The sequence below is a fragment of the Stegostoma tigrinum genome, chromosome 13 (genome assembly GCF_030684315.1).
Source record: "Stegostoma tigrinum isolate sSteTig4 chromosome 13, sSteTig4.hap1, whole genome shotgun sequence".
NCBI lineage: Eukaryota > Metazoa > Chordata > Chondrichthyes > Orectolobiformes > Stegostomatidae > Stegostoma > Stegostoma tigrinum.
Window position 1 is genome coordinate 76,355,723 of NC_081366.1, and position 24,912 is coordinate 76,380,634.

Genomic DNA, 24,912 nt, shown 5'->3' on the forward strand with positions numbered 1-24,912 from the left:
CAGGGTGTGTGTGTTGGTGTGTGTGTCAGTGAGTGTGTGTGTCAGTGGGTGTGTGTGTCAGTGGGTGTGTGTGTCAGTGTGTCACTGAGTGTGCGTGATTGTCAGTGGGTGTGTCAGTGTGTGTGTGTCAGTGGGTGAGTGTGTGTCAGTGGATAAGTGTGTATCAGTGAGTGTGTCAGTGGGTGTGTCAGTGTGTGTGTGTCAGTGAGTGTGTGTGTCAGTGGATGAGTGCGTGTCAGTGGGTGAGTGGGTGTGTTTGTCAGTGGGTGTGTCAATGTGCATGTGTCAGTGAGTGTGTATCAGTGAGTGTGTGTGTCAGTGAGTATGTGTGTCAGTGGGCGTGTGTGATTGTCAGTGAGTGTGTCAGTGTGTCAGTGAGTGTGTGGCAGTGGGTGAGTGTGTGTCAGTGGACGAGTGTGTATCAGTGGGTGTGTCAGTGTGTGTGTCAGTGGGTGCGGGTGTGTCAATGTGTGTGTGTCAGTGAGTGTGTATCAGTGAGCGTGTGTTTCAGTGGGTGAGTGTGCGTCAGTGAGTCTGTGTGTGTGTGTGTCAGTGGGTGTGTGTGTGTCAGTGTCAGCGGGTGTGTGTGTCAGTGGGCTTGTCAGTGTGTGTGTCAGTGAGTGTGTGTGTGTGTCAGTGGGTGTGTCAGTGAATGTGTGTGTGTGTGTGTGTGTCTCAGTGGGTGTGTCAGTGTGTGGGTGTGTCAGTGAGTGTGAGAGTGCCTGTACAGTCCGTGCTGTGTCCCTGTGGGTCGCGGCTGCCCGTGGCACGTGTCTGGGCGTGAGGCTGTACAAAGTCAGCAGCGACCAGCCACACAAAGGGTTAGGAGGGAGGGAGAGGGACGGAGAGGGAGAGCTGGGGACGCTCTGCCTCTCACTCCCGAGCAGCCGGCCAACAGGGGAAGATGAAAAGCACACGCCGAGCCCCGCGGGATGCTCCGTTGCAATTCCCAGCCTCGAAATGATAAGTTGGGGAAATCGTTGCCAGCCCGGAGTAGCATTGCAGGGGGCTGTGTGATCAGGCACCCTCCCGGAGGCTGGGACAGCTCTCTCTGCTCCTTGCCGTGGGGAGTGGGAGGTTTGGGAAGGGGTTGTGTGTTGTTGGAGAGAGCTGGAGGCTGTATATGCATCCGGTCTTCCTGGAGCCCCAGGCCGGACACAGTGACACTGGAAGCAGCCTAACTGAGAGACAGAGAGACAGCTACCTGCAGAATGCTTCTACCTACCATCTCCCTCCTACTGAGGCTTCTCGGTAAGTCCTAACTCAACTCAAAACCCCGTCCCTTCTCACTTCGGTCTCCCCGAATTGCAATCGCTTGCAAAATATATATTTCGAGGTATTTAAAAGACAGTCAGTCAATCTACAATTCACTCAAAGTTCCTTCACAATCTGATATCTCTTTTGCAATTGGAAGTCTTTGTGATTTTTGTTTTAAATTCGTTTCCTGTGAGTCTGATGTTATTGGAAACAAACAAAACACACACGGGCAGAGAAGGAAGTTTCTCGAACGTGTTTTTGTACTGTGACTGATTTTTAAACAACAGACCAGAGCTCATCCGAAAGCGCAGATACAAAGGACAGTGAATTCCTTCCGATTTCAGAACGATTATCAGAGTTTTTAGTTCGACTTTGATAATTACGTTTTTGAGAAATGAGCCAAAGGAATTGGTGTAAAAATAAAAGCTGTAATATGCTGTAATTATAATGCAGTTCTGCATGCACAATATTCCCCGCACCATCCCCATCTGTCCAGCATTGGGTACACTACCTTCTCAATACGATCTATACTCTTCCCATCTGGCCAATACTGTGAATGCTACCTCCCCAATGCTGTCTGTACCATCCCATCTGTCTAATGCGTGCAGACCACTTTCCTAATACTGTCTATATCATTCCCATCTGTATAATCCTGTGCAGACCACTTTCCCAATACTGCCTATATCATTCCCATCTGTCTAATGCTGTGCAGACCACTTTCCCAATACTGTCTATATCATTCCCATCTGTTTAATCCTGTGCAGACCACTTTCCCAATACTGCCTATATCATTCCCATCTGTCTAATGCTGTGCAGACCACTTTCCCAATACTGTCTATATCATTCCCAGCTGTCTAATGCTGTGCAGACCACTTTCCCAATACTGTCTATATCATTCCCATCTGTCTAATCCTGTGCAGACTACTTTCCCAATACTGTCTATATCATTCCCATCTGTCTAATCCTGTGCAGACCACTTTCCCAATGCTGTCTATATCATTCCCATCTGTCTAATCCTGTGCAGACCACTTTCCCAATGCCGTCTATATCATTCCCATCGGTCTAATGCTGTGCACAATACCTTTCCAGTACTGATTATACTATGGTCATCCGTCCAATACTCTGTACACTACCTTCCCAATGCTGTCTGCATCGTCCCATCTGTCTAATGCTGTGTACACTACTTTCTCAACACTGCATGTACCATTACCATCTGTTTCAATGGAAAAGCTCTGGAGGTCTGGCAGCACCCATGGAGAGGTAACAGAGTTAACGTTTCAGGTCAATGACTCTCGCTCAGAACAGCATCTACAGTTCTTTCGGTTTTTACCATGTGTCCAATGCTGTTTGTCCCAGTCCTATCTGCACCAATTACTATCTTTGTAAAGCTGTAGGCAACCCTACTGGGCCAGTACCGTACAACTGCACCTGCTGCAGGAGACCACTGGGAATGTTAGGTAACAAAGGTGGAAGTTTCATAACTGACAGGGCAATAGAGAGAATGATTGAGTGAATATACACGAATGGCTGTTTGAATAAGTCAGCAGAGTTTTGAGCTTTGTGTAGACAGTGGCATGCAGGAATCAAGCTTCAAGAACTTGTCTGTAGTCGGTTGCAAGGGAATATGTCCCCATCACTTTGATTACTGATTCTTTTCAGGTAAAGCCACAGGCAGAACTTCATTGACGTGAGCTCCATACTTCTCGCTGCTGGAGTGTGAAAGAAAACCAATGCAGTGGGAAATACTATTTACATCTTATACCATACCAAGATTATCGCATTGTCTTGGGTTTTTGTTAGAAATGCTTGACAAGGTTTATAAATGAGGTGACACTGCTGTAACAAAATTAGAGTATTCTCTAACAGGATGTATTAATCCCTGACCCCCTCTGTGTTCAACAATCCAGCCTTTCATCTCTCTTGCTGCTTGATGATACAGTGTTCCTTGTGAGCATTTGAGGTTATGTCATCTCTGTTTGTTACGTGAACACATGAATTTATGAAAAATCTGATTGCAGATGGGCAGCCATTTGCACCCATCCTGATATTTAGCAGCAATCCTGCTTCTGAAAGATTTTTTCAAGGTGCACACATTGGTCCAGGGTTCGTCGATGGATGGTGCAGTGGTGAACAATTTACACACGCTCAGCGCAGCGGTGCTCTGCTATGTTAATTCATCTGCATTACTCTGTTAGATACCAGATTGTACAGTAATTCACCTCCAGGCCTCTGTTGTTCTGTAAAGAAATCAACATGTTATTTATTCAGTCGTGGGATGTGGGCGTCGCAGACTGGGCCCAACATTTATTGCACCATCCCTAGTTGCCCCTTGAGAAGGTGGGGGTGAGCTGCCTTCTTGAACCGCTGCAGTCCTCCTGCTGAGGGTTGACGCACAATGCCGCTAGACAGGGAATTCCAGGATTTTGACCCAGCGTCAGTGAAGGAATGGTGATATATTTCCTATTATATTTCTGAACCAGGATGGTGAGTGGCTCAGAGGGGAACTTGCAGGGTGTGGTGTTCCCGTGTATCTGCTGCCCTTGTCCTTCTAGATGGTAATGACTGGGTGTTTGGAAGGTGCTGCCTGAGGATCTTCGGTGAATTTCTGCAGTGCATCTTATGGATAATACACACAGCTGTTATTGAGGGAGCAGATGCTTGGTGCCAATCAAATGGGCTGCTTTGTCTGGAATGATGTTAAGTTTCTTCAGTGTTGTTGGGGCTGCACTTATCCAGGCAAGTGGGGAGTATTCTAATGTCAAAGGATAGTAGTTAGATCTTATTGGGTGATGGTCATAGCCTGGCATTTGTGTTGCATGAATGTTACTTGCCACTTGTCAGCCCAAGCCTGGATATTGTCCAGATCTTGTTGCATTTGAACATGGACTGCTTCAGTATCTGAGGAGTCCTGAATGGTGCTAGACATTGTGCAATTGTCAGCGAACTTCTGACCTCATGATGGTGGGAAAGTCATTGATGAAGCTGCTGGAGATGGTTGGGCTGAGGACTGATGACCAGTAATTGGCCGGGTTGGATTTGTCCTACTTTTTATGTACAGGACATACTTGGGCAATTTTCCACCTTGTTGGTTAGATACCAGGGCTGTAACTGTACAGGAACAGCTTAGCTAGGGGAGTGGCAAGTTCTGGAGTGCAAGTCTTCAGTACCATTGCTGGAATGATGTCAGGGCCCATAGCCTTTGCAGTATCCAGTGTCTCCAACTGTTTCTTGATATCACGGGGGGTGAATTGAATAGGCTGAAAACTGGTATCTTAATGCTGGGATCACTACAAGAGGGTGACATGGGTCATCCACTTGGCACTTTGGGCTAAAGACTGCTGTGAATGTTTCAGCCTTATCTTTTGCACTGATGCGCTGGGCTCTCCCATCATTGAGGATGGGGGTATTTGTGCAGCCTCCCCCTCCATTGAGTTGTTTAATTGTCGACCACCATTCACGATGGATGTTGCATGACTGCAGAGCTTAGATCTGATCCATTGGTTGTGGGATTGCTTAGCTCTGTCTATCACTTGTTGCTGATGCTGTTTGGTATGCAAGTAGTCCTGTTTGGTGGCCTCACCAGGTTGATACTCATCTTCAGGTTTGCCCAGTGCTGCTCCTGCCATACCCTCCTGCACACCCCATTGAACCAGGGTTGTTACACTGGCTTGATGGTAGTGGTTGAGTAGGGGATATGCCGAGCCATGAGGTTACAGATTGTGCTGGAGTATAATTCTGCTGCTGTTGCTGGCCCATAGCGCCTTACGGATGTCCAGCCTTGAGCTGCTAGATCTGTGTGAAATCTGTCCCATTTAGCACAGTGATAGTGGCACACAACACAATGGGGGTTATTCTCAATGTGAAGGCGGAACTTTGTCTTCACAAGGACTGTGCGATGGTCACTCTTACCAATACTGTCATGGACAGATGCAACTGCAGCTGGCAGATTAGTAAGGATGAGGTCAAGTATGTTTTTCCATCTTTCCATCTCTCAACACCAGTTGCAGACCCAGTCTAGCAGTGACAGCCTTTAGGACCCGACCAGTTTGATCAGTAGTACTGCTGCCGAGCCACTCTTGGTGGTGGACAATGAAATCCCCCACCCGGAGTACATTTTCTTGACTAATCTGTGAGACAGCTCTCCCAATTTTGGCACTAGCCCCCAGATGTTAGCGAGGAAGACTTCGCAGGGCCTACAGGGCAGTTTCTGTCGTCTTTTCTGGTGCCTAGTTCGATACCAGGTGGTCCGTCCGGTTTCATTTCTGTGTTGAGACTTTGCCAAGGATGATACAACTAAATAACTTGCTAGGCCATTTCAGAGGGCAGTTAAGAGTCAGCTGCATTGCTGTGGGCCTGGAGTTATGTGTAGGCCAGACTAGGTGAGGACGGCAGATTTTTTTCCCAGAAAAAAAAATTCAGATCGGCTTTTCTGACAATCAGCAGTGATTTCATGAACATCAGTAGATTCTTAATTCCACATATTTTGTTGAATTCAAATTCCACCCTCTGCCATGGCTGGATTTGAACTTTGGTCTCCAGAACAGTACCTGACTATTTGGGATTCATAGCCGAATGATAATTCCACTAGAGCAGCACCTTCCCATTTGGCCCACAGCCCTTTAAACCTTCCAATTCATGTCTCCATCCCAATGCCTTTTAAATGTTGTCATTGTGCCAGCCTCCACCACTTCCCCTGGTGGCTCATTCCATACACGCACCACCGTCTGTGTGAAAAGATTGCTCCTTAAGGATGTCGCTGCTAGACTGGGTCTGTGGCAAGTGAGCCTCTCTCAAAACTATAACTGACTCCCCACACAAACATTGTTCTCAATAGTGATTTTCTCCGATTCGTGTCATATCACCATTGAATTGAAATGTAGCAGTTGATCACAGTCTCCTTTTAGTGCCAGTTCTCGCACTGGCTGAAGTTATGATGGAGAACTGTCCCTGTCAAATTCTCCCCTTGGCTGAGGCGTGCTAACCCTCAGCTTAAACCACCACCGACGGCTCTCTCTCTCTCTCTCTCTCTCTCTCTCTCTCTCTAAAGTGAAAGCAGCCCTATGGTCTCCTGGGTCTATGGCAACTCTACCTTTTACCTTTTAGATCGTGCAACTCCAGTACAGATGTTAGAGTCAACCATTTTCACAACAACTTGCTTTGTTTTCTAACGTGTTATTCTCAAGATGGGGCCAGTGCTGAAAGATTGACACTGATCAACCCCTGAAGGGGCAGGTGGGCTTTCTCCTTGAATTACCTTAGCCCATGTGCTAATGTGATCCAACAGCAGGCTTATATGTGAAATTCGAGGATAGTGAAGGAGAGGGAGAAGACTTAGAGTCATAGAGCTGTGCAGCACAGAAACAGACCCTTCGGCCCAACCCATCTATAGCAACCAGAATTAAATTATCCTAAATTAATCTAGTCCCATTTGCCAGCATTTGGCCCACAGCCCTTTAAACCTTCCAATTCATGTCCCCAACCCAATGCCTTTTAAATGTTGTCATTGTGCCAGCCTCCACCATTTCCCCTGGTGGCTCACTCCATACACGCACCACCATCTGTGCAAAAAGATTGCTCCTTAGGTCCCTTTTAAATCTTTCCCCTCTCACCTAAGCCCATGCCGTCTAGTTTTGGCCTCCCCCAACCCTGGGGAGAACACCTTGGCTATTCACTCTGTCTATTCCCCTTGTGATTTTATGAACCTCTATAAGGTCACCCCTCAGCATACAACACTCCAGGGAAAATAGCCCCAGCCTATCCAACCTCTCCCTGTAGCTCAAACCCTCCAACCCTGGCAACATCCTTGTAAATATTTTCAGAGCCCTTTCAAGTTTCACAACATCCTTCTTACATCAGGGAGACCGGAATTGAATGCAGTGTCCCAAAAGCGGCCTAACCAATGTCCCGTCCAGCTGCAACATAACCTCCCAACTCTGACACTCAATGTGTAATGGCAAATGTACCAACGGCCTTCTTCACTATCCTGCCTACCTGCGCCTCCACTTGCGAGGAACTATGAACCTGCACCCCAAGATCTCTTTGTTTGGCAACACTCCCCAGGACCCCACCATTGAGTGTATAAGTCCTCCCCTGATTTGCCTTTCCAAAATGCAACACCTCCCATTTCTCTAGATTAGACTCCATCTGAACATGTGGATCTTATTTCACCTGTTAACTAAATGCTGTACTATGTCTTACTGCATGTTACACTGTTTTAGATGATTGTGGTAGCTTACTCTGAAACCCAGAATCTGAGTTATTGTACGATCAAGTACAGGGAAAGGTACGCAATGATTTGACACCCCCCCCCCCCCCCAAAGTATCACTTAAAAGTGGGGGCATAGCCAGTGGACTGACAACTCCAGGTGCCAGCTGATGCCAAGTTTAAGGCCTTACCCAGAATTTAGTTTCTGGGCACGTAGCTTCACAACACTACTCGACAGGAATGTGGGGAACTAGGCTGGTGCTTGGGTTAAAATGACTGTTGGGTTGGGTCTGAAGTGTTTGGGGGTGTAACTGTAGGGGCAGGCGGGGGGGGGGTGTGCGGGAGGAGCGATTTTAAGGAGGGGCTTCAAATGCTGAGGACAGCAGGCTGGAGATTGTGAGCACATGCCGGAGGCTTGCGAAAATATAAACTGAAATTTTCCTTTTCTTTCAGTTCTTTGGATTTTTATTAAGACTAAGCCGGCATTTATTGCCAGAGCCTAGCTGCCCTTCAGAAGGTGGTGGTGGGCTACCGTCTTGACCCACTGCAACCACAGGACAGCCACAGTTCTGCTGGCAAGGAAATGCCAGTGACAGTGAGGGAGCAGTGATATGGTTCCAAAGAAAGATTTGGGGTTGTGGGGGGGGGGGGATGTTACAGCCAGTGTTGATGCTTCCTTGTGTTAGCTGCCCCTCTGTTTCTAGATGTTAGATACTGTGGGATTTAGAAGGTCCTGTTGAAAGTACCTTGGTGGGCTTTGGAGTCATCCAGCAGAGAAACAGGCAATTCTTCCCACCGGCGTCTTTACCACCCAACAAATGCCAAACTACACTCATCTCATTTAACTGCACTTGGCCAATAGCCTACTATACCTTGGCTTTTTGAGCACTCAAGTCGATGCTAGTTAAGTGTTACGAAAGTTCACCTTGTAGATTGTATACGCTGCATGCTATTGGTGGAGGGGTTGAATTTTTGAGGTGCAGGATGAGGTACAGATCGCATTGGGCTGTTTTATCCCAGATGACCTTGATTTGATTTGGTTTATTACAGTCACGTGTACTGAGGTGCAGTGGAATGTGTTGTCTTATGTCCGTTACAGGCAAATCGTGCTGTACAGAGCAGAGTGCAGGATTCAATGTTACAGCTGCTGAGAAGGCGCAGAGAGAGAGAGAGCGCCATCAACATTAAAGAGGTCCTTTCAAAATTCAGATAACAGCAGGGAAGAAGCTGTCCTGACATCTGTTTGTACACGTATTCAAACAATTCTGCCCACTGGAAGTGGGTGAAAGAGAGTATAACTGGGGGGGGGAGGAGTCTTTGATGATGTTGGTCGCTTTCCCGAGCAGCAGGAAGTATAGTTAGAGTCAAGGGAAGGAAGGCTGGTTTGTGTGATGGCCTGGGCTGCGTTCACAAATCTCTGTAGTTTCTTGCAGCCTTGGGAAGAGCCATTGCTATACCACTGGATAGGATGCTTACTGTGATGTACCTTTAATAGGTGGTAAGAGTCTTCATGGGCATGTCAAATTTCCTTAGGTAACACGGTGTGGAGCTGGATGAACACAGCAGGCCAAGCAGCATCATATGAGCAGGAAAGCTGATGTTTCGGGCCTGGACCCTTCTTTCCTACTATCTTTGTGTCAAATTTCCTTGACCTTTTCAGTAAGTAGAGACATGGGTGTGCGTTCTTGGCCGTAATGCCTACGTGAATGGACCAGGACCGATTGTTACTCTCTTGAATGCTCTTGACCATCTTCACCTTAGTATCGTTGTTGCTGGAGCTTCAGTCATTGAGGAAAGTGGAGGATATTCCAATTCACTCTTGACTTGTGCCTTGTGGATGGTGGACAGGCTCTGGGGAGGTAGGAATTGAGTTAATTGCCACAGAATTCCTAGCCTTTCACCTGCTCTTGCGGCACAGTATGTATAAGGGTATTCCAGTTCATTCTCTTGTCAGTAGTGTCCCCGAAGATGTTGCTAATGCGGGATTCAGTGATGGTGATACCATTGAATGTCAAATGATAATCAATGGATTGTCTTTTATTGGAGATGGTCATTGCCTGGTACTTGTGTGATGTGAATGTCACTTGCCAGCTATCAGACTGAGCCCACCTGTTGCCCAGTCTAACTGCATACAGATCTGGACTAACATGCAAGGAGTTGCGAATGGTACTGAACACTGTGCATCCCCATTTCTGACCTTACGATGTAGCCAAGGACATTGATGAAACAGCTGAAAATGGCCAGGCTTTGGACATCACCTGAGAAACTCCTGCAGAGATGTCCTGGGGCTGAGATGACTGGCCTCCAAGAAGCATAACCCGCTTCCTTTGACATGACCCCAACCAGGATTTTGTTCCTTGATTCCCATTGGGTGTGAATTTTAGAGGGTTTCTTGTTGCCATACATGGTCGAATGCCATCTTGCTGCCAACGGCTTAACTCTCACCTCCTGGGTTCACCTCATTGGTCCACATCTGGATCGCTGCTGTAGTGAGATATTGAGCTGAGTGCCCCTGGCAGAGCATAGTCTGTGAATAGATGAGCATCTTATTGCTGTGTAGTTCTCACTTAAAAATGTCCTTCATTGTTAGAAGGATGAAGTTTAAAAACAGGGAGGTTATGTTGCAGCTGTGTAGGTGTGGCCACACCTGGAGTACTGTGTTACAGTTTTGTGCCTCCTTACTTGAGAAAGGCTACACCAGTAACAGAGGGGATGCCGAGGAGGTCCACGAGGCTGATTCCGAAATTGAGGGGGCCGGCTCATGAGCAGAGATTAAGTAGACTGGGACTATACTCATTGGAATTCAGAAGAATGAGGTGAGGGGAATCTTATAGAAACGTATAAAATTATGAAGGGAACAGACAAGATAGAAGCAGGGAGAGAGGAGATAGTAGGAACTGCCGATGCTGGAGAATCTGATATAACAAGGTGTAGAGCTGGATGAACACAACAGGCCAAGCAGCATCAGTGGAGCAGGAAAGCTGACAATTTGGGTCTGGTACTTTCTTCAGAAAAAATTCCAAGACCCGAAACGTCAGCTTTCGTGCTCCTCTGATGCTACTTGGCCTGCTGTGTTCATCCAGCTCTACACCATGTTATCATAGAAGCAGGGAGGCTGTTTCCACTGGCAGATGAAGCTGGAACTAGGGAGCACAGCCTCAAAATGAGGGAGAGCAGATTTGGAACTGAGTTCAGGGAACTTCTTTACCGAAAGGGTTGTGAATCTGTGCAATTCCCTGCCCAGTGACGCAGTCGAGGCTACCTCATTGAATGTTTTTAAAGCAAAGATAGATAGATTTTTGAACAGTAAAAGAATTAAGGTCTATGGTGAGTGGGCGGGTAAGTGAAGCTAAGTCCATGAAAAGATCAGCCATGATCATATTGAATGGTGGAGCAGGCTCAATGGGCTGGATGGCCTACTCCTGCTCCTCGTTCTTATGTTCTTATTACTGTCAATGCTTCCATTGCTTTGCTGATGGTTGAGAGTAGACTATGAGGGCAGTAATCAGCTAGATTGGATTTGTCCTGCTTTTGTCAACAGGATATACCTGGGAAATTCTTCACATTGTTGAGAGGATGCTAGTGTTGTAGTTTTACTGGAACGACCTGGCTGGTGTGGCCTCCTGTAATGTTCACTGGTATAACCAGGCAGAGGAGATGCAGTATAAAAACCAAAATCAGGAACAAAAACAGAAGTTGCTGGAAAAGCTCAGCAGATCTGGCAGCATCTGTGAAGGAAAAGACAGAGTTAACGTTTTGGGTCCGGTGTCTCTTCCTCAGAACTGATGGTGGCTGGGAAAACGTCAGTTTATATGCAGAGAATAAGGAGGTGGGTGGGGTAGGGAGTACACAATAGGATAGAGCCCAAAGAGAGAGAAAGACAGTTGGACAGACAAAGGAGTTGCTAACGATCAGGCTGGGAGGGTGAATAGTTGTTAACGGGGACTGTTAGTGACTAACAACAGGGGGTGTGTAGTGGCAGGCATGTGGTAACAAGGCCTGGTGTGTGGGGTGGGGGGAGCTGGGACATGGGAGAGTTTAGGCCTGAAAACTATTGAACTCAATATTGAATCTGGAGGGCTGTAGGGTCCCCAAGCAGAAAATGAGGTGTTGTTCCTCCAGCTCGCGTTGGGCTTCGCTGGAACACAGAGGAGATGCCGTGAAAGGTCTACCTATTTATACCGTAATTTGGCAGTGGAAGAATGACAAGAAGTGTACATCTTTAATTTGCATATTTGACGACCATAACACCTTTTCCAGGCAGGTACCTTTCCAAATATGAGGGGAATGGATAGGAGTCCAAAACTATAGGGTGTGGGTTAAGGTGAGGCAGAAAAGATTTAAAAGGGATCTCAGGGAAAATTTTTTCACTCAGAGGCTGGAGCTGCCAGGGGAAGGGGTGGAGGCTGGTACAATTAGAACATTTAAAAGGCATCTGGATGGGTACATGAATAGAAAGGGTTTACAGGGACATGAGCCAAGTGCTGGATGATGGGACTGGATTAATTTAGGATACCTGGTCGGAATGGAAGAGTTGGACCGAGAGGTCTGTTTCCTTGCTGTATAGTGACGTGACTCTATGACTGTAAGGCAATACAGCGTGCCATGGAGTTAAGACACTGCTGATTAAGAAGTGAAATTCTGGGTGATCTGTTGCCAATTTTGTGCCAATGTGGAACAGGATCAGAAATCACACGCCACCAGGATATAGTCCAACAGATTTATTTGAAAACACAAGCTGTTGGAACCTTGACCTTTCTTCAGGTGTTAGTGGATGAGCGAGTATCAGACACACAACTTATGAGGATGTACTAAACCAACCTAAGATGCTGTTAACAAAGTGTGAAGCTGGATGAACACAGCAGGCCAAGCAGCATCTCAGGAGCACAAAAGCTGACGTTTCGGGCCTAGACCCTTCATCAGAAAAGGGGGATGGGGTGAGGGTTCTGAAATAAATAGGGAGAGAGGGGGAGGCAGACTGAAGATGGATAGAGAAGATAGGTGGAGAGGAGAGTATGGATGGAGAGGTAGGGAGGGGATAGGTCAGTCCAGGGAAGACGGACAGGTCAAGGAGGCGAGATGAGGTTAGTAGGGAGGAAATGGAGGTGCAGCTTGAGGTGGAAGGAGGGGATAGGTGAGAGGAAGAGCAGGTTAGAGAGGCGGGGACGAGCTGGGCTGGTTTTAGGATGCGGTGGGGCAAGGGGAGATTTTGAAGCTGGTGAAGTCCACATTGATACCATTGGGCTGCAGGTTTCCCAAGTGGAATATGAGTTGCTGTTCCTGCAACCTTCGGGTGGCATCATTGTGGCACTGCAGGAGGCCCAGGATAGACATGTTGTCTAAGGAATGGGAGGGGGAGTTGAAATGGTTCGCGACTGGGAGGTGCAGTTGTTTGTTGCGAACTGAGCAGAGGTGTGCTGTAAAGCGATCCCCAAGCCTCCGCTTTGTTTCCCCAATGTAGAGGAAGCCACACCGGGTACAATGGATACAGTATACCACATTGGTGCATGTGCAAGTGAACCTCTGCTTAATATGGAAAGTCATCTTTGGGCTTGGGATGGGGGTGAGGGAGGAGGTGTGGGGGCAAGTGTAGCACTTCCTGCGGTTGCAGGGGAAGGTGCCGGCTGTGGTGGGGTTGGAGAGAAGTGTGGAGCGGTCAAGGGGGTGGTGTAGAGAGTGGTCTCTCTAGAAGGCAGACAAGAGTGGGGATGGAAAAATGTCTTGGGTGGTGGGGTCGGATTGTAGATGGCGGAAGTGTCGGAGGATGATGCGTTGTATCCGGAGGTTGGTGGGGTGGTGTGTGAGAACAAGGGGGATCCTCTTTGGGCATTTGTGGCGGGGACGGGGTGTGAGGGATGTGTTGCGGGAAATGCGGGAGACACGGCCAAGGGCGTTCTCGACCACTGCGGGGTGGGGCGGAAGGTTGCAGTCCTTGAAGAACGTGGACATCTGGGATGTGCGGGAGTGGAATGTCTCACCCTGGGACCAGATGCGGTGGAGGCGAAGGAATTGGGAACAAGGGATGGAATTTTTGCAGGAAGGTAGGTGGGAGGAGGTGTATTCTAGGTAGCTGTGGGAGTCGGTGGGCTTGAAATGGACATCAGTTTCTAGCTGGTTACCTGAGATGGAGACAGAGAGGTCCAGGATGCTGTTCCACCTAGAAGATTTTGATTGATTAATACGCAAATGTAAATCACCAAATTCCTTTAAAGTCATTATCCTGAGAGAACTAAAACGTTTATCAGTAAAAAAATGTTGTGACATTTTAGGTCAGATGGTGCATTGAGGTTGCTGGGCTCACCGAGCTAGTTTCTTGTTCCGCAGATGTTTCAGTACTGTGCTGGGTAACATCCTCAGTGCAGCCTCTGATGAAACGTCGCTGTGTTTTCCCGCCTGGTTTTTAAACTCTGGGGTCCATTGCGATGGATTGCCACACTTCTGGGTTTCCTCCGTAGTGGAATGTATATGAGGTCAAGTTCAATGTGTTTATTAACAGCATGCTTCGTGGAGTGCCATGCTTCCAGGAATTCCCGTGCCTGTCTCTGCCTTGCCTGTCTCAGGATCTTGGTGTTGTACTGGTCGAAGGGGTGGTTCTCCTTGTCCATGGGGATTGAGATGAGTGAGTATTGGACGTGTCTTTGTGTAGCCAGTTGGTGTTCACGTACTTTTGAACCTCATAAACTACTGGACCTACGCCTGACCACCCACTTCACGTTCAATGGCCAAATATACGAGCAAATCAATGGGATACCCATGGGATCGCCTATCTCCGGACTGATAGAAGAAGCAGTGGTGCAAAGACTAGAAAGGACTGCCCTTCCACAAATCCAAACAAACAGGAAGGAAACCAACAAGAGTACATTAACACCAACTGGCTACAAAAAGACACGGCCAATGCACAGATTTACCCATAGATTCTCACGCGTGTGTGTGTGTGTGTGTGTGTGTGTGTGTGTGTGTGTGTGTGTGTGTCTGTGTGTGTGTGTGCGCGTGCGTGTCTGTGTGTGTGTGTGTGTGTGTGTGTCTGTGTGTGTGTGAGTGTGTGTATGTGTGTGTGTGTTTGTGTGTGTGTGTGTGTGTGTGTCTGTGTTTGTGTGTGTGTGTGTGTCTGTGTTTGTGTGTGTGTGTGTGTGTCTGTGTGTGTGTGTGTGTGTGTGTGTGTGTGTGTGTGTGTGTGTGTGTGTGTTACCAAACTTGGCTATCAGTCTCTGCTCGGTGACTCTGCATAGTTGAGCATCCCAAAGCCCATCTTGGGGGATGTTTACCCAAAGATCTGAAGCTGAATGTCCTTGACTTGCTGAAGTAAGGGAGGAAGCTAGAGAAGTGCAGCATCATGAGGTTATCTGTGGGTAGAGGGAGGCACTGAGATGTCTGTCCTCGATGGAGATGTGTATGTCTAAGAACGAGACTGATTCTAAAGAGTAGTCCATGGTAAGGGTCATGCTGGGATAAAACTTGTTAATATCACTGTGTAGTTGCTTCAGTGATTCCCGCCATGAGTCCAAAGGAAGAAAATGCTGTCAGTATATCTTGTGTATAGCATTGGTCAGAGGTTCTGTGAAGCAAAGAGTTGTTCGTCAAACCTGTGCTTGAAAATGTTGGTGTATTGGGTACAAATCTGGTCCCTATAGCTGTTCTGTGTGTCTGGATAAAGACCTGGTTGTCGAAAGTGAAGATGCTGCGCTCAAGGGTGAAGCAAATGAGTTGTAGGGTTCATGTTGCACTACAAATGACCACGCCCCACTATATACTCTCACACAGACACACACACACGGATCACATTTTTTGATATATCTAAAGGTCTTGGCTATTAGGGTACAGGGTAAAACTTTCAAAATTTGTACTGACCTCAAAGGAATTGTAAACAATGAGGTTGATACCTGTTGACTGCAAAAGTACATAGGTAGGTTAGCAGAATGGGCAGACAAGTAGCATTTAGTTTATTATGGAAGTTATAATAGAAGCTGATAATACAGAGAAGTGTGGAGTGATATTTTATGGTAGAATAATAGTGCAAAACAAAATATACTTAATAGCGCCGATCTAATGGGTGTGTAATGTTTGACAGACTTTAGGATTTGTAGCCATACTTTTTAAAAATGGCAGGAAATTGGGTTTTATTCATAGAGACATTGGGTGGATAAGCAGGGAAGTTCTGATGAGACTTTATGAAGATCTAGTTAGGTTCTGTTCACTGCACTTCACGAAGGATGTGAGGGTGCTGGAGATGGTGCAAAGGAGATTTACCAGAATGGTTTCAGGGATAACGAAATTGAATGAAAGGTTCGGGTGGAGAAGGTGGGGTCATTCTCTCTGGAACAAAGGAAGTTGATTAGAGATCTGTCGAGTTGTACAAGATCGAGACCTGTATGTTGATGGAAGACAAAGGGAAGCTGCTCCCAATATTATATCAAGGGCAGTAACACTCATCTTACCTCCTCAGTTCTCATCTTTTGTCGTATTTGTAGTGCTGCTATAATGAGATTCATAAATTTGCTTAACAAACTTTCCTTCATTGCTCGGTCCTTTGAGTATCGGAGTTGGAACAGCATGTTGATGTTGGTGAGACCTCTTCTGGAGCACTGCTCAGTTCTGGTCACCCTGTTATAGGAAGGGTATCATTAAACTGGAGAGGATTTAGAAGAGATTTACCAGAATGTTACCGGATAAGGAAGGTTTGAGTTATTAAAAAAAAGGCTGGATAGTTTTTATTTACTGAAGCGTAGGAGGTTCAGAGGTGACCTTATAGAGGTTTACAAAATCATGAGGGGTAAAGATAGAGATAATCGCAGTTGTCCTTTCCGCTAGGATGGGGTTTTCTAGACTACGAGGCATATTTTTAATGTGAGAGGAGGGAGATTTAAAAAGACATGAGGAGCACAATTTTTACACAGAGGGTGGTTTGCATTTGGAATGAGCTTCCTGAGGAAGTAGTGGATATGGGTACAGTTACAGTGTTTAAAAGACACTTAGAAAGGGACATGAATAGGAAAGGTTTGGAGGGATCGGAGCAGGCAGGTGGGACTTGTTTAGTTTGGGATTATGCTCAGCATGGACTGGTGACAGTCCAAGTACCACAGTGACAAGTTTCGATTTTGATAAAATCTTTGAACAGAATATCTGGAAACCATATATTCAGAAAAGAACTGTTGTAATCTTCCTCTTTGTCTTTTTGAGTTCTCTGCCCAAATGTACATGTAACCTACCACACCATGACCTTCACCACTGGCAGAGCAGGCTGCAGATGCTAAACCTGGGATTGCACTCTGCGCTTTTGGCACACCTATCCACACTGCCCATCCTGCCTTCAAAGTCAACCAGCCCCCCCAGGCCTGAATTGTTGCTTGCTACATTCATTTAGACTTGTGCATTGTAGTCTGGAGCGATACATTATGATGGTGGAGGATCCATCATATGGAAAGTACACTGGCTAACCAGGAATCTCTCTCACTCTCACCAGCTGCCATTGGTGTATGTCAGAACCATTTGCACCTTGATATTCAACTTATTACAATAGCAAAATTTTAAAAGCATTGTGACAGACACTTGAGGACAGAGGGATACTGACCAAGTGTAGGCTGATAGGATTAGTATAGAAAAACATCATGGTTGGCACAGACGTGGTGGGCTGAAGGGCCTGTTCCTGTGCTATACTGTTCTACATTCTGTTACGAACAGGTCTTTCTTGGCCTCAAGCCCCATGAACCCAGAGATTAGCCATGGTAAATGCTGGGTTACAGGGATAGATTGGGGGAGGCACGGGGGTGGGGTCCATATTCAATGTCCCCTACTGTCATAATAAAGATGCAATTTTGACCCCAAATGTTGAGCAGGTTTTTGCTAGTTCACAGAGAGATGAAAGATCAAATTTACTACTGAGAAATGTTAAATATTAAAGATAGATTAAATAAAGAGAATGCACAATGCTTCCACTCATTTTGAGGCTAATGTTTAGATCCAAAAGTTACGGGGTCAGCTGTTACAATGAGAATGGGTTTCAAGGATTGTCAAACTTGATTATTTACTCAAGAATAGAAATGAAGTAGAACTAAAGAACTCCTAACAGATCCTGCAAAAAAAATGGACTTGCTCTTGGTCTATTAAACAGGGAATCTAGTAATCCGGTGAAGCAATTAAAGAAACAAGACTAGATGCCAAGAAAGATCTGTTTGTAACAAAATGTAGAACAGTACAACGCAGGAACAGACCCTTCGGCCCACCAAATCTGTGCCAACCATACATGGGAATGGGACGTTTAGTAGGTGTCCAGAGCTCACTGTGAGATTTGCAATGCATTGATTAGATGACCATACGGAACGGTGAGTTTAACATCTCCTGAACATATGATTGATCCTAAACCTGATACTAGCTGATTTACCATCGCAACAAATACTACATTTCCTGACTTGTTATCAAATATGTGGCGAAGAAAGACAATTCTACGTAATTTCTTTTTCCAGTACTAGTTGGTTATATTTTAGTTTAGCTGGAGGCAGTAAGCAAGGCTGCCTTCTGAATTCTCACCATCTTGAAAATCCCATCAAACGGGGATTAAGAGCAGCGATCTAACCTTATATTTTTACAGCAGGCTGCAAGGTTAAATTTTTAGTTCCTGTAAATGTCCCTATAAATATCAATCTTTTGTCCACGTACCTGTCATTTTGACGTTTGGCCAATGGCGTGAAATGGAAAGTACTGGATCGTCCATGTGTTAAGTACCACGCTTGATTTTTATTTCTGTCGACATTGAGATGTATAACAGAAGGCTGATCCAATGTCACCCAAAGTCAAAAGTATAACGTGATAATTGATCATTCAACCTTGTCTCCAGAGCCCTATTTTATGGGGCACCTTTACTCTTTACTCTTTGCAATCAACAATATTGCTTCTGACTGAATTTCACTTTATTGTCCGTACTTTCTCCTATCAATCTGGTGCCTTTAACATCAGTAGCCTGCTGTGTTACTGCAAACAGTGTAGGCTATTTAGCCCATTCAGACCAACCCTAGCAGATGAAACCGTGATCGCTTTGCAGAATGTATTGCAGCATAGAACCAGAGCCTTAGAATATCAGAAATAAAAATAAAGACCTGTCTTGCCTTTCAATATCACCGTAGAATCACTACATTGTGGAAGCAGGCCATTCGGCCCACCGAGTCCACACCTACCCTTTGAAGAGCATCCCACCCAGGCCCACCTATCCCAATATCACCATATTTCCCATGTCTAATCCTCCTAGTTTGCACATCCCGGGACACTATGGGGCAATTTAGCGAGGCCAATCCACTCTAGCCTGCACATCTTTGGACTGTGGGAGGAAACCGGAGCACCCGGAGGAAATCCACGCAGACACGGGGAGAACGTACAAACTCTACACAGACAGTTGCCCGAGGGTGGGTCGAACCCAGGTCCCTGGCACAGTGAGGCAGCGGCGCTAACCACCGAGTCACTGTGCTGCTCATATATTCGATTTTATGTCTCAATCTGGTTAGATTTATCTTCCCTAAAAGGACATTAATCAACCAGATGGCATTTTCCTGAAGGAAAAGCTGCATACTATGGGAATTTTTTCACTGGTGCATAGGAGGTTGGGAGCTGATCTTACAGAGGGTTATAAACTCGTGAGGGGTATAGATAGGGTTAATGGTGGTTGTATTTTCTCTAGAGTGGGGGATTTCAAGACCAAGGGGCATGTTTTTAAGGTGAGTGGAGAGAGATTTAGAAAATGACATGAGAGGCAAATTTTTTACACAGAGGGTGGTTCGTGTGTGGAATGAACTTCCTGAGGAAGTGGTGGATGTGGGCACAGTTACAATGTTTAAGACACTCTTGGATAACTACATCAATAGGAAAGGTTCGGATGGATATGGGCCAGGAGCAGATGGGTCTGGTTTAGTTTGGGATTATGTTCAGCGTGGAATGGTTGGACCGAAGGGCCTGTTTCTGTGCTGTGTGACCTAGTTTTATGGTCATCATTAGACTCTTAATTCCAGATTTTTACTAAATTCCAATTCTGCCATCTGCCATCGCGGGACCTGAACTCAGGTTTCCAGGATGTTACTTGGGTCCCTGGATTAATAGCCCAGCAAAAATGCCACTTGGCCATCACTTGCAGCCCCCCCATTAATTATCTTAAGTTTCTCATTCTCTTTAGCTTTCCGATAACGAGAGAGGGAAGAAAGGAAAGCAAGCTTGATCTGACAGTGAATTATCGCAAGGTTGAAATAAAATAACTCAGTAATGCGTGCTGCCATCTCTCTCCGAGTTAATCTGAGCGAGTTTTGTCTGTTAAAGAAATCTCAAATAGTGCTTCTCAGCGTTTGTGAATAAATCCGATCTGTTCCCCTAAAAAAAAAGGATCTAAAGAGCAGGTTACGGGACATTTGTGACTTTCTCATTGCTACAGGAGTCTAATTTCTCCAATCCTGCCTGCATTTGTACCAGCCATTTAGAGGCCACTTCCAAAATACAATAGCAGTTCCCTCTGGTAGCAGCCATTTGCCCTTACCTTGGCTACTGGCATGTTGATAATGGTGTTTCTGTGGCTTGGAGAAGACATTAGTGTCTAAGTGCTGAGAATCTGGGATACAGTATAGCAGGGTCAGAGGCTACAGCGTTAATGACTGAGTAAAGTTGTATGGTCAACTATCTTTCCGTGTAGTTTTTCCCTCTTTATTCATTCACATGATGAGGGCATCGTTAGCCAGGGCAGCATTTATTGCCCATCCCTAATTGCCCAGAGGAGAGTTAAGAGTCAACCACATTGCTATGGGTCTGGAGTCACATGTAGGTCAGACCAAGTAAGGATGGCAGTTCCCTTCCCTAAAGGACATTAGTGAACCAGATGGGTTTTTCCAACAATCGACAAAGGATTCATGGTCATCAGTAGTTTCCTAATTCCAAATGTTTGTTGAATTCAAATTCGACCATCTGCCATGGCAGGATTTGAGCCCAGATCTCCAGAACATTATCTGGGTCTCTGGTTTAACAATCCAGCAAAAATGCCACTAGGCCATTGCCTCCCCCAACTAAGTGAAATATGCACGGTGGCTCAGTGGTCAACAGCGCTACCTCACAGCACCAGGGACCTGGGTTCGATTCCAGCCTCAGACTGCTGTTTGTGTGGAGTTTGCACATTCTCCCTGTGCCTGCATGGGTTTCCTCACACAGGCCAAAGATGTGCATGTTAGGGTAGATTGGCCATGCTAAATAGCCCATCCTGTCCAGGGATGTGTAGGCTAGGTGGATTAGCCATGGGAAATGCTGGGTTACAGGGATGGGCTGGGTCTGAATGGAAGCTAATTAGTATGGACTTGATGAACCAACTTGATGAACCAAATGGCCTGCTTCCACACTGTAGGGATTCTATGAGATATATTTTGATGAAGGTTCATAATATCTTATCACTGTTTAGGAACTAGAGTGGAGAAATTATGTATAGCATTCATTTTTGTTTGTATTACTATTGTGACAAAATGTACCTTGAAGATGGATTTGTTCTGTCCTTGTTCTCTGGAAGAGCAGTGTTCTAAATCTGGAGCTGAGGTGTCTGCTCCATGGAAATCTGCGTATATAGCTTTGGGGTCTAGGCCCAAAACGTCAGCTTTCCTGCTCCTAAGGTGCTGCTTGGCCTGCTGTGTTCATCCAACTCCACACCTTGTTATCCTAAATAGCTTTGGGTTTTGTTTCAGGTACACAAAAGAAACATGAATGGTGGAGTCAGGCTCACATAGACTCACGGTTTTAGTTTTGCTTTCCATTGTTGAAGTTAGGGTTTTTGGAGTTGAAGCTGCCAGATACAGCTCTCTGCTGCTGCAAAAAACTTGAGTTCTCTCTCTGCTGCTAGATCCATTCCATTGGTGTTCTTTCTGCAGGACTGAAGGTGATAGCAAAAGTGAAGAAAATCTGTTTTTTGCTGACTTTGCCTTGGGAAAGAGTTATGGGATGCTGCTACGTTGGAGCAATTGAGTCGTAGTTAAAGTATATATTATTTTGTTAAATATTTCAACAGCATTAAAGCTATGCTAATTTTTCTTTTGTTTCTGTTTGAACTGTGAAGAATAAAGTATGTTTTGATTAAAGCGGAGTAGCTTGACCAATTAGCTCACATCTGGAATGCAGTACGGCCATAGAGTCATAGAGACACACAGCATAGAAACAGACCCTTCGGTCCAAATTGTCCACGCCAACCAGATATCCTAAATTAATCTAGCCCCATTTACCAACATTTTGTTCATTATCCCTCTAAACCCTTCCTATTCATACACCCATCCAGATGCCTTTTAAATGCTGTAACTGTACCAGCCTCCACCACTTCCTCTGGCAGCTCGTTCCATACACGCGCCACACTCTGTGTGAAAAAGCTACCCCTTAGGTCCCTTTTAAATCTTTCCCCTCTCACCTTAAATCTACTTCCTTCTAGTTTTGGGCACCCCTGCCCTACTCGTACACTTGCCTTTGACTAAAATAAAAGTTAGGGCCTAGGCTATCTGCTTACTGTGTTTGGAGGGGGTTTGGTCTGGGCCATAACACTGTGTCGGACTGTGTTAAGAAGGGGAAAGGCCTGGTTTTATTTTACTTTTTGAGTTGGTACATCTCAGTGCTAGGATCGTGTTCAGCTTGCTTTTACATACTTTTTTTGCGAGAGTTTGCAACCTTTGAGTAGAATTGGCTGAGGGGCTTATTAATATTTAGAAATATCAATAAAATCAGGCCATTGCCACATATCAAACAATGATGAGGCGAAGACAGGAAGGAGATAGAGAGTTTCGAAGTGCCGTGTAAAGATGACAAATTCTCCCCACAATGTCAGCAAAACTAAACAGCTCATCATCGACTTCAAGAAACAAGCAGGAGGACACGTCCCTATCTACATCAATGGCATGAGGTTCAGAGGCTTGAAAGCATCAATTTCCTAGGAGTGGCAATAAGCAGCGATCTGTCCTGGACCACCCACATTGATGTGATGGTCAAAAAGGCACATCAACGCCTCTTCTTCCTCAAGAGGCTAAGGAAATTCGGCACGGCCGCAAGGATTCTGGCTAATGTTTAGAGATACAAAGCATTTTATCTGGATACATCATGCTTAAAACAGCAATGCCTCTCCCCAGAACCGTAAAAACTATAGAAATGACCTTAGCAAGCCACTCAGCTCAAGGACAGCCAGACACTCGCAATAAACGCTAAGCACCCATGCCCTATGAGCGAATACCAAGAGAACTCTGCAGAAAAGATACAAAGCAATAATCTCACAGCCAGAGCCAGAGGTACAAAGGCTTAAACATGGGCAGACACACCCAGAAGCTGAGATATGAATGGAAACGCTAAGTTTATATGTGCTCACTTTAACGTTTTAATGTTCTGTAGGTTCTTTACTCAGAGAGTAGTAAGGGTGTGGAATGCCCTGCCCGAGATGGTAGGAGACTTGCCAACTTTAAGGGCACTTAAATGGCCAATGGATAAACATATGGACGATAATGGAATAGTGTAGGTTAGATGGGCTTCAGATTGGTTTCACGGGTCGGCGCAACATCGAGGGCCGAAGGGCCTGTACTGTGCTGTGATGTTCTATGTTCTATGTTGTTCGCATTTGAACTTTGACCTTTTCTCCCACAGATTACGTCTTCACCAGTGAAATTGCAACCCAAGGTGGCTGCCTGTCAGCGCTGACTCAGTGCTCCTTGGATCCCGAGTGCATCCGGAAATTCCGCACCCTGCTGCGGTGCACAGCCCGTCACGGGGTCGAGCCCTTCCGGCCAGCTGCCAGGAATGAATGCTTGACTGCTGCCCTCGGTCTCCAGGCCAATCCGCTCTACGCTTGCAAGTGCCAAAGAGGAATGAAGAAAGAGAAGAACTGCCTCCAGATTTACTGGACCATTCACCAAAGCCACGTCGCTGGTACGTTGCAGCAGGGATAGATAAGGGGAATGAAGCGCCTACAGAAGTTACAAGTGGGAGGGAGCGCTAGTACGGGACAGGGAGGTGGAGACAAAAAGGAAGAGTTAGAGACGGAAGGATCTACCTATCCCTCACCCTGCTGCACTGCAGACTGCAGAAAAATTGACACAGAGACGCATCCCATTTGTGGCGAACCACATGGGAGTGGATTGCCCCCTTTTAGATTATATGTGCGTAAGAGTTGAGACTCCCATTTATTGTGATCTGTAAATGTAATGACATTGATACACAGTACAAGAAACTGACAGGCTCCACTGAAAGCAGACAAGAATGACCCCAGCTTTATCAATCGTTAAAACCGAGCACGACTGGTTCAGAAAGCTCTCGGACGTGGCTCTAACGCAGGGTGGAGGGACGGGAGGAGCGGGTTTACAATTGAAAGGCCTGGCTGTGATTCCAGGCTGAAGGGACAGTGAGTCTCTGCAGCCCTGATCAACATTAGCCACGGTGGGGGCCCAGCAAACAGAACTGGCCGCATGATACAGAGCGGAATTCCCACAAAAAGGCATTTGAAATGGCAGAGTGGTGCGTTAATTCCCTGGATTTCAGAGATTGTGGTGGAAGCAGATTATTGGGAGCAAGAAGGTACACCCTTGTTTGAATGAAGAGTGAAGTTCCCTGTTTTTCCTTTCCTGTAGGTTACAATGATTTGGAAACATCACCCTATGAGTACTCAATGCCTGCTTCGTCCTTGGTCTTGGACTATGGTGGACTTGCCTCTTTGGTGTCAGGTACTGCACTCTGTCAAGTGTTATTGAATGCTTCGTTCTAGGAATGCAGCAATAGGTCTACGACAGCAAGTTAGACTGCCAAGAATCTTACTGGGGGGAGACTGAACCCATTTGCCCAATGAGTGTGTAAATTTGCTGCTAATGGGCTTCAGATGATTTCTCAGTAAATGTTGTCATATGACAATCTATAAAGGTCAGGTGGCAGTGCCAACATGTGTCAGTGACCTGCAGAATCTTACAGTTTGACCAACAAGAGCTGGGATTTTAACAGAATGCCACACACTGTTCTTGACTTGCAACTGTGTCACTATCCTTTCAATGTGGCTGGGTAAAACCCCCTTCTGAGAAGCGCTGCAGATCGAGCCTATCTCCCCCACATGAGTCAAGACAGCAGCCCACCACCAGCTTCGCTGTACCAGTGCCTGATGGATAATAATTACTGGCTGTAACAGTGACGCCAATCTCCCAAGCTCAAACTTTAAAAAAAACCCACAAGCCCCACACAGAACAAGATCCAATTAAAATTGAGAAGACACAGTAATTAATTTTACCAGGTTTATCATCACCTACATTATTAATTTATTGTATAATTAATCCTTGATTACATTCCAGCCCTTGGCTCATTCACTAGGGATTCGGCCATTGACGTGTACAATTTGTAACCATTTGATTAAATTGCCACTGCCACGCATCCATTATTCAATGCTCATTCTATCTAAACTGCTTGACGAGATTTGCTGATTAAGTTACTACATCAGGCCA

General features: G+C 46.0%; 1 protein-coding gene across 2 annotated transcripts in view; it reads left to right on the forward strand.

Moving 5' to 3' along the window:
• Positions 1-743: 743 nt before the first annotated feature.
• The window catches only part of LOC125458296 (GDNF family receptor alpha-4-like), a 37,696-nt gene continuing 13,527 nt past the window's right edge, over positions 744-24,912 (forward strand). The window contains exons 1-3 of one of the 2 annotated variants that reach the window (XM_048543471.2): positions 744-1,251; positions 23,078-23,359; positions 24,058-24,150. In XM_048543471.2, coding sequence (XP_048399428.1) covers positions 1,212-1,251; positions 23,078-23,359; positions 24,058-24,150 — 415 coding nt within the window. In that variant the 5' untranslated portion in view covers positions 744-1,211. The remainder of the gene's footprint in view (positions 1,252-23,077; positions 23,360-24,057; positions 24,151-24,912) is intronic. The other variant, XM_048543472.2, reaches the window with a different exon arrangement.